The sequence below is a fragment of the Coregonus clupeaformis genome, chromosome 36 (genome assembly GCF_020615455.1).
Source record: "Coregonus clupeaformis isolate EN_2021a chromosome 36, ASM2061545v1, whole genome shotgun sequence".
In the NCBI taxonomy this organism is placed as follows: domain Eukaryota; kingdom Metazoa; phylum Chordata; class Actinopteri; order Salmoniformes; family Salmonidae; genus Coregonus; species Coregonus clupeaformis.
The window spans coordinates 10,586,293-10,599,456 of record NC_059227.1 but is presented as its reverse complement, the minus strand read 5'-3'; the positions used below and the strand labels follow the sequence as shown (position 1 = coordinate 10,599,456).

Below are 13,164 nucleotides of genomic sequence, written 5' to 3'. Positions count from 1 at the left end.
ACGGACTGTGCGTGACGAAAATTGTGAGGGTAGTGAGTAACATAGCTCCGCCTGCTCACCCACACATCTGGATTTTGATGAATTCAGCGAAATGGACCTGTCTGGACCAGTCTTCCTGTTAGATGTCCAATGTCTCAATACTCTTGTCATATCATTCACTGATCTTCTTGAATAATCAAACGTTCTAGACTAGGTAATATGAACAGGGTTGTCATACTGAGGTAAAATGTGTTTTATATTGGATATTCGTACTTAATATTTGACATCATAATATGGATAAGTTGTTTCCTACTAATTATTTGCCTACTTTAGCAATGTCATCGTATTTCCATGCCAATTTCGACGAAACAGTAATATTAGCCTCAGAAGTGCAATGCATGTCTAGGGCCAAATAAATATTGGATGCACCTATAGTGGTACAAGCTAACTCATGTCTGACTACAACAGTGTACTAACTAGCAGCAACAATCCCAAACCCCCAAAATATCCTCATTTCAACAACAACAACATAAACCAGTGGATTTTTCTCCATCCTCCCCTGATTCAGAATATACCATTTTCATAGTCATGACACGCTTTGTGTAAGAGCTATTGAAGATTGAAAGCCAGAACAAAAAAACCAATTTCAACAACAACAAAAAGCGGTGGATTTTTCTCCATCCTCCCCTGATTCATAATGTATCATTTTCATAGTCATGGCATGCTTGGTGTAAGAGCTATTGAAGATTGAAAGCCGGAACCAAAAAATATAATATAAAATACAACAACCATTAAAAGTTGTGCATTTTTTTTAAAAATCCTTCCCTGATTCAGAATATATCATTTTCATAGTCATGGCAACCTTTGTGTTAGAGCTCTTGAATATTGAAAGCCAGAACAAAAAAATATATAAAATAGATTTCAACCCCCAAAAAACTGTGGATTGTTCTCCACCCCCCCCCCCCCCTGATTCATAATGTATCATTTTCATAGTCATGGCACGCTTTGTGTATGAGCTATTAAAGTTTGAAAGCCACAAGAAAATACAATTTCAACAACAAAAATAGCTGGGGATTTTTTCTCCATCCTCCCATTCAGAATATATAATTTTCATAGTCATGCCACGCTTTGTGTAAGAGCTATTGATGTTTGAAAGCCAACACATTTACAAAATAACAACATTTCAACCTAAAAAAAAAGCTGTGCAAATTTCTCTATCCTCCCCTGATTGAGAATATATCATTTTCCTAGTCATGGTACATTTTCTGTAAGCGCTATTGGAGTTTGAAATCCAAAATCGTATTTTATTTATTTTCACACAAGAAAAAGGTGGATTGTTTTCCATTCACCCCTGATTCAGAATATACCATCTTCATAGTTATGGCATGCTTGGTTCAATACCTATTGACAAGAGAAAAACGAATATCCACCGAACTTCCAAGATAAAACTAACATATTCACACAGTTGCATATTAAGTGTAGGCCTACACTTGAAAAGTTTTAAATGTCTACAAGGATGTCTTCACATTATTCTAGCTGGAGAAGTATGGGTTGTATAGGTTAAGTTAAAGGGAGAAGGGTTTAGGTCTACATGAAAAGTAAAGTATGAAAATGTATGCACTCACTAACTGTAAGTCGCTCTGGATAAGAGCGTCTGCTAAATGACTAAAATGTCAATGTAAAAAATGTAAAGCCATCTGATAGTCAAACACACCCAGGCTAGGTCCCATGAGGGTAAAGACAGAACAGACGTTTGAAAACAAGTCTATACATGCACATGCATGCGATGTGCTCTTCTTACCTGACATGCCTTGTACACAGGGCCGTAACTACATATGAGGATATCGAGGTCCGGAGCACTGTAATTTTTTTGAGAAATAAAAAAAGGGGCACTGAACTCCAGCTGGCCCCAATTTATTTTGTTAGATACTCTCACTCAGATATCATATTAACATTGCATAAGTCTACAAGGAAATTAGCTGTAAAACTGCAACAAAAAGTTCTGTAAAGCTAACTAATTTGTTTACTTTTTGTTAATTAAATACTTTTTTTGCTAACAGATCCCTCTATATATTAAATTATATATTTTTATTCCGGTGCTGAGTTAATGTGAGTTAATGTGTAGCGGCTAATTGTATAGTTAATAGGCTATGTGTTTGTAGATTAACTGAGGTGAATGAAGCTACAGCAACCAATGTGATAATGGCTGGGGTGATTTTTGCTTGTTTTTGCTGTTCTCCAAATAGCATTTTAGAGTTTTTTAATTATATAGAAATGCAGTAAATGAGCTTTAGTGAGCCACCTGTCTGGACCTCACTAAAACTCACACCCTGGTTATGACCCTGCTTGTATGTACCATGCCCAATGCATTTCTTGTATTACCACCTGTCATTGGAATGCCAACACGGCATAGATAGATACCCACCTTTTAATGATAGATAGTCAGAAAGAAGCAATCCTCATCTCACAGTCAGTAAGCTACACTCTATCATGTACACAGACGATTCAGGTTCAAAGTCAGTCAGTCAACAGGCAGACTGGGTAACAGGAGAAAACATGACTCTCCAAATATAAACTTTTTATCTGGTTGTCCTACCCCATGATATATTGAAGAATGTTGCTCTTATACAGCTTGTGATGGGATCTGTATTTTGAACTTTTGTTTCAATGCTCCTGTAAAAGGCACAACAGTTTAGCTTCCAAATTTGACAAAAGCTGAATAGATTTTTCAGCCATGGGTGTGTGAACATTGAGTCATGCTGACTGCAATAGTTATCTCTCACACATCCGGCATTTAGCTAAGTCAATAAAAGCGGATTATAACCTTTAATCAGTTACCTTTATTTAGATTTTTAAAGAACGGAAAATGAAGCCAACCCAGATGATGATAAGACTGTAGCATGGATGAATTATTACAATTCAATGACCATGTCAACATACACAGCAAATGTTTTTGGAACAGTGGAGGTTTGCTGAAGGATAACCTATGCCATGTCCAGGTTTCTACGACGCCTGTGAAGGAGACTGCTAAAAGGGAGACCTGTCAAGAACAGCTGTGGGTTTGAATGAGTCAGCAGAAGTGGCAACATTAGGCCTGGGCTTCAGGGGCTTCAGCGCCGGATGTTTTTGGTCCAGCACTGAACCTTTTGATGGTAAAAAATATATATATATTTGTTCAGTCTGATATGAGTTTCCATAACCATTCGGTATAAGAATAAAATAAATGTATGTAACTGTACCGATTATATTTTATATTTTTAGTTTTTTTCATCACTATTTTCATATAAGCTATGTAACAATTTCTCAATATAATTTCATTGAGCTTTTATTTGTATTTCTCTTTTTATTCACTTAGCTACTTACTTTTTCTATTGTTGTTGCATTGTCGAGAGGTTAACCTGCAAGTAAGCATTTTATTGCACTGTGTATTCCATGTATATCATGTGTATATGACCCAACATTTTTTTTCACCTTTATTTAACCAGGTAAGCCAGTTGAGAACAAGTTATCATTTACAACTGCGACCTGGCCAAGATAAAGCAAAGCAGTGCGATAAAAACAACAACACAGAGTTACATATGGGGTAAAACAAAACATAAAGTCAAAAATACAATAGAAAATATATATACAGTGTGTGCAAATGTAGCAAGTTATGGAGGTAAGGCAATAAATAGGTCATAGTGCAAAATAATTACAATTAGTATTAACACTGGAATGATAGATGTGCAAGAGATGATGTGCAAATAGAGATACTGGGGTGCAAATTAGCAAAATAAATAACAATATTTACTGAAGTGTGCAATAGTTTCAATTTACTATTATAACTTGTTGTAATAACCTGATGTAATGTATTTATAGCTGTCTTGTAGTTTTATCATCATATCATTTAAATTGTATAATTTATTGACAGTCCCTAACTAGCCCCGGAGAAAGGCTATCCAAAGTCAATCAGGTCGCACACCAGCCAGCTGAAGCTAATTGGCAAAATGATTAGGCTAACTCTTCACACCTGCGAAACACACACGAGGCACCCACATCAAACCACACCCGAAACAACTTGTGTTTGAATTCAGTCATGGCCGCTAGCGTTTCTTAATGAACCAAATCCAAAATGAGGCCAAATCAGGAAGTGCAGTCGTCCTTTAAAACTAACTAATGACATGTTATATCTTTCCCTTGCAGATGAGCCAAGGAGGAGTACAGATGAGAACAGCAGGTTAGTGGATCACTTAGAACAGCAGCAGCCAGGGGCAACTGGTAAGGAAGAGGATGATTTAGGTGACCCAGACAAAGGCCCAAAACAAGTTAAGCTACTCCAGTATCCCCTTGACCGTTTTGGATTGCAAAAATAAACAGACACACCAGACAAGACACAGAGACAGCAACAAAATAATAGGATATGATGGAGAGAGACACCAGAAGAACAGGCCAAAACAGAAGAGGATGGACAAAGGAGACAGTAACAAACAAGACACAGACAAGACACAGACAGCAACAGACAAGACACAGACAGCAACAGACAAGACAAAGATAGCAACAGACAAGACACAGAGAATGTGACAAAAGAGATGGAGAGAAAACAGAAGTGGGTTGAGCACACAGTAGACTGTATCACTTCCAGCAGCTCCATAGATTCTAATTAGTTTCATTTATTTGCACAAATTATAACAGGTGAAATACAGACAGTAAAAAAGTAAAACATGGTTTACAAAGATAACATAAAACAACTTTTACAACCAGGACAGGACGAGAGAGAGTAGACAAAAGAGACAGCAACATAGAAGACTAAGAGACAGCAACATAGAAGACTAAGAGACTTCCTGACGGCCGCCCCCAGGTGGTAAGGGTAGGGAACAACACATCTGCCAAGCTGATCCTCAACACTGGGGCCCCTCGGGTGCGTGCTCAGGCCCCTCCTGTACTCCTTGTTCACCCACGACCGCGTGGCCAAGCATGACTCCAACACCCTCATTAAGTTTGCTGACGACACAACAGTGGAAGGCCTGATCACCGACAACGATGAGACAGCCTATAGGGATGAGGTCAGAGACCTGGCAGTGTGGTGCCAGGACAACAACCTCTCCCTCATCGTGAGCAAGACAAAGGAGATGATTGTGGGCTACAGGAAAAGGAGGGCTGAACATGCCCCCATTCACATCGACGGGCCAACAATCTATCATGGTCCAAACACACCCCCTCAGGAGACTGAAAAGATTTGGCATGGGTCCCCAGATCCTCAAAAAGTTATACAGCTGCACCATCGAGAGCATCCTGACCGGCTGCATCACCACCTGTTATGGCAACTGCTTGGCATTCAACCGTAAGGTGCTGCGGAGGGTAGTGTGTACGGCCCAGTACATCACTGGGGCAGAGCTTCCTGCCATCCAGGACCTATATACTAGGCGGTGTCAAGGGAAGGCCCAAAAAATGGTCAAGGACTCCAGTCACCCAAGTCATAGACTGTTCTCTCTGCTACCGCACGGCAAGCGTACCGGAGCGCCAAGTCTAAGTCCAAAAGGCTCGTTAACAGCTTCTACCCCCAAGCCATAAGACTGCTGAACAATTAATGAAATGGCCACCCGGACTATTTACATTGTCTGGGTGGACAATGTACCCCCCCCTTTGATTTTACACTGCTGCTACTCGCTGTTTATTATCTATGCATAGTCACTTTACCCCTACTACAAATTACCTCAACTAACCTGTACCCCCGCACATTGACCCGGTACCGGTACCCCCTGTATATAGCCTCGTTATGGTTATTTTATTGTGGTACTTTTTATTAAATTTTTTACTGTAGTTTATTTAGTAAATATTTTCTTAACTCTATTTCTTGACTGGCATTGTTGGTTAAGGGCTTGTAAGTAAGCATTTCACGGTAAGGTCTACACCTGTTGTATTCGGCGCATGTGACAAATAACATTTGATTTGATTTGAGAAGAGGGCAAACAAGAGACAGCAACAGACGACACAGAGAAAGCGATGGAGAGAGTCAGAGGACGGGTGAGCACACAATAGACTGTATCACTTAAAGTTGCTCTATGGATTCTAATGAACCCTTTGACACGTACAAACTCACGGGTGTGATCGTTCTACAGTGGTCCCTGCAGCGGGTGTGATCGTTCTACAGTGGTCCCTGCAGCGGGTGTGATCGTTCTACAGTGGTCCCTGCAGCGGGTGTGATCGTTCTACAGTGGTCCCTGCAGCGGGTGTGATCGTTCTACAGTGGTCCCTGCAGCGGGTGTGATCGTTCTACAGTGGTCCCTGCAGCGGGTGTGATCGTTCTACAGTGGTCCCTGCAGCGGGTGTGATCGTTCTACAGTGGTCCCTGCAGCGGGTGTGATCGTTCTACAGTGGTCCCTGCAGGGTGTGATCGTTCTACAGTGGTCCCTGCAGCGGGTGTGATCGTTCTACAGTGGTCCCTGCAGCGGGTGTGATCGTTCTACAGTGGTCCCTGCAGCGGGTGTGATCGTTCTACAGTGGTCCCTGCAGCGGGTGTGATCGTTCTACAGTGGTCCCTGCAGCGGGTGTGATCGTTCTACAGTGGTTCCTGCAGCGGGTGTGATCGTTCTACAGTGGTCCCTGCAGCGTACTCTCAAACTGGTGAACACTTATAGAACACTTATTTAGAATGTCCAGTTACGATTGACTCAACAGTCAGCATTTGAGCTGGCCACACTGTTTTTTCACAGAAACGTTTTGCACAAACGCAGTCTTTACAACCTTATGTCCTCAATGTGAGCAGTTTATTTTTGGATGCAATGTTCAGTCATTCACAGAAGTAGCGACAGCATAACACAATTCTCATCCCAACCGGAAAATGTAGGCTAAATTAGTCGTAGCACTAACTGTGGAAAGAGTGCCCCAACACAAGCAGTCATATTTAGCTACTCTCGGCTGACAGCTAATTCATATTATGGTTTCTAATAGCAATTGCTATTCATAATTCATCACATCACGGGTGAGCTCACCAGTGATCAAAATATTTGTGTAAAACACTTTCAAAAAATCAAAAGGTTAGTTTGTGTGCGCCGCCATTATTTTTTTGAGTCAACCAAAGATAAGAGGTGACAAGATGAGTTGGGTCTGTTTTCAGTATGAATGTTGAAGGGGGTGTGTCGTCTACCATCATTCACTCCCGGAAGTTTACTCGAAAGACGAGTGAACCATCCCTTCACCTCGTTTTGTTATAACATCTTTGGTCTGACTGACGTTTATGTGACAACCAGAATACATTGTATGATGTCAACAAACATGGCGCCACATATAGCTGGCAATTAGCATTAGCTCATCATAATCAGTACAACCTTCAAAAAAGTATTTTAAGCACATCATATGTGTCCATTACAATCTATGCAAGAATCGAAATGCATGATTTGTCACCAGTATTTGAAAACGTGAATAAAACAGTAAAACATTATTCTCCATACATACATACGGTGTGCTACAGTAGAAATGACAACATGATATACAGAAACTTTAATGATAACGTAATAAGGCACGTCCAAAGTTATTATTAGTAAGGAAGACATCAATGAAGGCAATGCGGGTGCCAACCGGAAAACGTGCCAGGGGGGAAAAGTTCCTGAAGATGCGCAAATGTCTGCATACTTGATCTGGGGAAACACTGGGGAAGTCGAAGCGAGAAATTAGCCTCAAACGTAAATTGTTCGCAACAGTGAAATAGGCTACTTCTATGTGAATTAATGAGGAGGCGGAACACATCTCAATTGAAACTATTTTTAGAAAATAAAACTTGTTAGAAAATAATTCGAAATTGACAAGTTGAAACAGCCTATAGATAATTAGCATGCCTTGATTTGAGGGCAGCGCGGGTTAAATTTGCTGTTGCGTAACAATCACATTTTGGAACAATGAGAGCATTCTGACATCACACACATCAAAAAAAATATTTAAAAATACTCACGCTGTTAGAGATATTTGGAACTCACGCATTAAAAGGTTCATGCATAGAGTAGCTACTGTAATTGAGCACTGGCAGTGTCTGCTGTGGCAGGTGCAAGTTACCTGAAAAATATCTAATCTCTCAATGTTAATCTCAAAGTGCACCAAATTCATGCATTTAGCTGTTGAAATTCCTTTTTTCTTGCCGGGGAAGGATGTCCCCCATACTGGCTTTGAGCTAAGCCCCCAATGTCTTCAAATCCTAGAAATGCCCCTGGTCAGCAGTGTATCTGGCCCAGACAAAAAGCTGATTCTTGTTATCTCGCACACAGATGCGGAAGAGAATCAATGGTGCGGTTGTGCCTCAGTCCCATTGTTGAGATTGCCTGAATCCCAAGAGTAGAGGGAACAACATGGAGGATATTAAATAGGATACAGGGAGGAAAATTAGCCAAAATCGAACTGTCTGAGTGTGGTAAAAGCATACTAAAAAGATGGATGGCCATATTGAGTATAGAACTAATAAATTCTTCAGTTTTTTTATTTTAATTTGTTATGGGGCAAATTAGATTTATGATATATTCCTGATTCCAGTTTCTGTCAAAGAGCTTGAGGGAGATATATAAAGCTGTGTCTGTCTGTCTATCTGTCTGTCTGTCTGTCTATCTATCTATCTATCTATCTAATCTATCTAATCTATATATCTAATAATCGACATGGACCCACTGGACCATGAAATAATAATAAATAATAGATTAGATAGATGAAGTAAACTACATGCCACCCAATAAAAGGCTGTGAAATATCGCCATCAGGTGGTGAGGAAAGACAAACTGATGTGATAGTTGTTAGAAGATGTTGTTAAAGAATAAGAGCGGCTCAGCGATGCAAACGGTAAGATCTTACTTGGGTTTATGGTTTTTATTTCACAAATGAAAGCTTATTCTACAGATTTTGCACAAATGTGATTTCCTTGTGCCGAGCAGAGTTCATGCTCCACCTTAACCAAAACAAAATTCTATCTAACAGATTCTGATATGGGAAACGAAAGGATTGTCAGTGAGCTTTGATTTTCTAAATACATTTTTTAGAGACTGATACTGTTCACGATCACACGATCACACCATAAACCATGTAATAACTTATAAAAGACTTATACAGTTGTATATTCATAAAGGTTTGAACTTTATGAATATACAACTAAAATATAAAATAGGCCTATCTGTATAGACTCTAGTGAGTCATCACTGGGTCATTCCACAAATCAAGTCCCTTTTGGGTAGTGCTACTTGGTCAAAAAATGTTTTATTTCACCTAATTTTAACATTCTGTCATGAAGAGTAACAGGGTTGACCCTAACAGGGTTGACAATTTCATTTTAAATCAGCCATAAGGGGCAATTGAATGCAAGCTTTACAAAAATGTTTAACTGTCAATCTATGGGTAACGGGTTTGACGTGTTATGCTCGACCCACTCAGTATTTCACCACAAAAAAACAGAAATTACATTACGATTTGACTATTAGATGTTCAATGTTTCTTTAGATTTTTTTTTAAAGGAACAGTTTCACCATATTAACACAAGAGTTCAGTTCACGTAACAGGGTTGACCTTAAAATGATTTTAACCTAAAAATGAATCACTAATCACATGAAGAAATGACTTTGTCAAAGCAACAAAATAACTAGGGCTTTACAATGATGATGACAACTTGGAGAAATGCTGGGGTTAAGTGGGTTAAAATCATCCTAGAAGTCACAGAGGGTGCAGAGTTTTGGCACTTTAGCAATTCTTTATTCATATAAAAAAATCTGATGAATAGACATTTTCATGTGGTCTATATTAAAGTGCACTTCAAGTAATATAACAGGCTTTTAAAATGTTATATTGGTGCACAATTTAGACTTAAAATATCCAAGGGACTCAAAAGGGAACAACCCAGCTTCTGTCCTTAGTGCTACTGCATATGTCTGACTTAGACGCTATGGGAGAGCTAGTTTTCACTGTCCCTTTATAGTAGGCCTAAATATTGAAAAGAAAAAGCAACCCGTGTTCTTTTAGGTTTTCACAATAGAAGTTGTCAGACAAGCATAAGTCATAAATGTCTGCCTCACAGCACTGTCTCATACGTAGTTTACCGTCTGTCTTTCTTACCTTTCACAACATGTCTCCTCTATACACCTGTCATACAAATATGTGACATTATCTGTCACTAAGTCACATGATCCAGGTGGAGTGTCATTGGCTCACAGAGCTTTCACCTGAGAAGGGCAACTGTTCAAAGCATTGACCCAGATATGACACATTCCTCTAGTTAGCCAAACTAACAATAGAGGCTCATATTATCTTGCATCCAATATAAGAAAATATTATACAATCTGTCCTCTATGAAGACAGTAATTAAAAATAAATGTGCCAATTAGCATCCTGGCAATTGAAAATAGTCCAGCCCATTTATCCATCCATGACACAACCCCTTTCAATCCCCATTAGAAAGGAAGGAGCTTTGAGTTTTTCTCCCCTATATATGTCGGGTTTCTTTAAAGGCCCTTAGAATAAAACATATTACAATCATATGTATGAGGGCCACACTTCTCAAAGTCTTACTGGTGAAGCTGGTCCATTACTTTCAGGACATCCTCTAGTATGGACGGCCCCAGGTCAAGGTCCAGGACAAAAGACGAGTCTTCATCGACCCCTGGAGGGGCCTCCACTGGGGGACAAGGAGCCTGTTGGGGGGCCGTGTTCAATTCGGATCCATCCGGCCCCATCGTTAACCCTCCCTCCTCCTTCTTTTCCTGCTCCTGCTTTACCTCCTCTCCGTGGTGCAACCTGTCATGCTCCACCACCTCCACACCATCCAGTAAAGGCAGGAAGAGGCACCTCTTGTGCCTGGAAGCCTGGGGAAGGGTTCTGGCTTTGGCGGCCTGTGCATCCATCTCTTCTGGGCTGAGGAGGCGTGGGGGCTTGGGTGGGGGTGGGGGAGTCTCGTTGGGGGTGATGTTAGAGTAGAGGTCCTGGTGGCTTTTAGAGCTGTGGAGGATGAGACTACCGGTCCGCTGGAAGGCTGCGAGGTCGCCGAAGACATCACCGTGGGCATCCATTCCGATGTGGGAGAGGTGGCGGAAGTCGCCCAGCGGTAGGCTGATCATGTTGACTGACAGCAGCTCACGGCGCTTCTGCTTGCGAGGCCAGCGCATGGAGGCCGATTTGAGGTACAAGGTAGTCTTCAGAGGCATCTTGGACTTAATGGCATGTACCGTCAGTGAGTTCAACCCTTTTAGGCTGAGGTGGAGGTCACTCAGTTGAAGGGTCCAGTTGACCTTTAGGCAGCTCTGAAAATGTGAGGACAAACAAACTAGGTTAAGAAAACTCACGTTAAATTATTGGATACTCATTCTTTTGTATATTTTCCATTTAGGCATTTCATAGCTTTACCCCCTAGAAATGCCAATGCTAAACAACCTTTGTCACAATTGTTATAATCATCATAATCATTTGCCACGATTGTCATGAAATTGGATTCCAGGTTGAGATGGGTAGCTAGCAATGGCCATATATGGACTGGTACCTGCAGCCATGACTGTATAATAAAATAACCTGTTTTTCTTGTATACATGTCTAAGCAAACACACTGTAATACTATTCTAACTTCACACACATAGCTTGCGGCACAAAGGTTTGTCACGGATTTGACATTAATCTAGTAAGAATCTATGCCTAAAGAGAGCTGAATGCTGAATTATTTGTCTCATAGAAGGAAAAGTCTAAACAACCTCTTGTACTGGAAAGTAGAACACTGAGGCACCTTAGTCTGTTAATAAGTATCCTTGGAGACTTGTTTTATTTCAGGGCCATTACTTTTATCTCTGAACTGATAAAAATGCTTTTTTCTTTGACTGTTGGTGTTTCTGTGATTGCTTTAGCTTTGGTTTCACTCGATGTCATCGTTCACACTATGTTTATGTGTCTAAAGCTACTTGAAGTTTTGAGATAGTGTTGCAATCATGGCTTGTTGTAACTGGTAGTATCACATTTCACTCAGATTAAAGATTGAAAAGATGAGTGTTTTTCCCCAGGGTAGTGTTTCATATTACCTGTAATGGAACAATGCCTTGGTAATTCTAAGGAAAATGGTTTACGCCTGACTGGAAGACAACCTGGTTAGGGACTTTCCTCATTTGCCTAAAATGTGAAGGTGATACTGTCTTATTTGTATTGTTAGTTATAGCAAAAAGCACCTGAGGAAAATGCTGCTGTTTAGGAATTTTGTCAAATATTTCAGACAATGCAGAAATCCCCAAGGTGGGCTGTTTTTCTGTACAGTTAGTACAAGGTTTTATAAACTTCCTGATAGTTCCAATCATGGATCCTCAACAATTTAGTTCCAATGGATCTACAATTATTTCGTTTTTACATCTAAGATTTGTATGGGACTTTTAGAAGTCTCTCAGAGACAGCTATGAGGACAATGTGTCAAAGATACTGCCTCAGGTAAGCTGAGGTAGCTGGCATGATTCAAATACAGTAAAACTGCCAATTTGTTATGCTGTTTCCAGATGAAAATAATCATTTCTTTGGACAATTAGTTGGTCCACTGACACTAAGTCAACACGTGAACCACTAACTAAAGCCATTACAGTATATAGGCCACACACTGTTTGATCAAGCTGTAGTGAGGGAAAACAATTACTGTAGTGTTCATTCACTTATTGCTTAAAAGTAAGTCTTGAAAGCTTACCAGTGTCTATCGTTGTATCCGGAAGCAGTCTTTCTATGCTTTCTCAGTATATTCGCTCTTCTCGCTCTTCTATGCAGTTTTAGAACACACAGCTCACCAGACATTCCATGTGTGAAAAAGCGCCCCTGACTCTGAAACACTGACAAGGTCTACTATCCTAAAGCACAGACACAAACTGAGCTAGACTGCCTTATCAGCTCACCTATGTCTCTGGGTTGTGTTTGTTTAAAGTGATAAACCTTCGGTCCCTCCACCCTGATTTATCTATATCTCTGTCTGTGTGTCTTCTCTCTTGTGAATATCTTCTCTCAGGTAGTCCTCTAGTCCCAATAAGCTCTAGAATAGAGGATCAGCTCTTATTGTGGAGGCGTGACAAGAGGAGGGGTGTATGACGCTCAGGTGAACTCTAAACTGCTAGGGTTTCTTCAACGAAGGTAGGGAAAGGGGGAAGTGTTCTAGATGATATCACTTTCCCTGTGGGTTGGTGAATGTGGGTTGGTGAATGCATGCAGAAGAAGCCAAAGCGGGGTCTCAATTTA

At 40.4% G+C, this 13,164-nt stretch overlaps 1 protein-coding gene across 1 annotated transcript; it reads right to left on the bottom strand.

Annotated features, from left to right (window-relative positions):
- Positions 1-9,720: 9,720 nt before the first annotated feature.
- Positions 9,721-12,929, bottom strand: LOC121552557 (cdc42 effector protein 3). The gene is made up of 2 exons (XM_041865510.1): positions 12,626-12,929; positions 9,721-11,219 (listed from the first exon to the last, which is right to left on the bottom strand). Exon 2 carries the CDS (start codon positions 11,121-11,123, stop codon positions 10,488-10,490), a length of 636 nt encoding a protein of 211 aa, XP_041721444.1. The 5' UTR covers positions 11,124-11,219; positions 12,626-12,929; the 3' UTR covers positions 9,721-10,487.
- Positions 12,930-13,164: the final 235 nt, after the last annotated feature.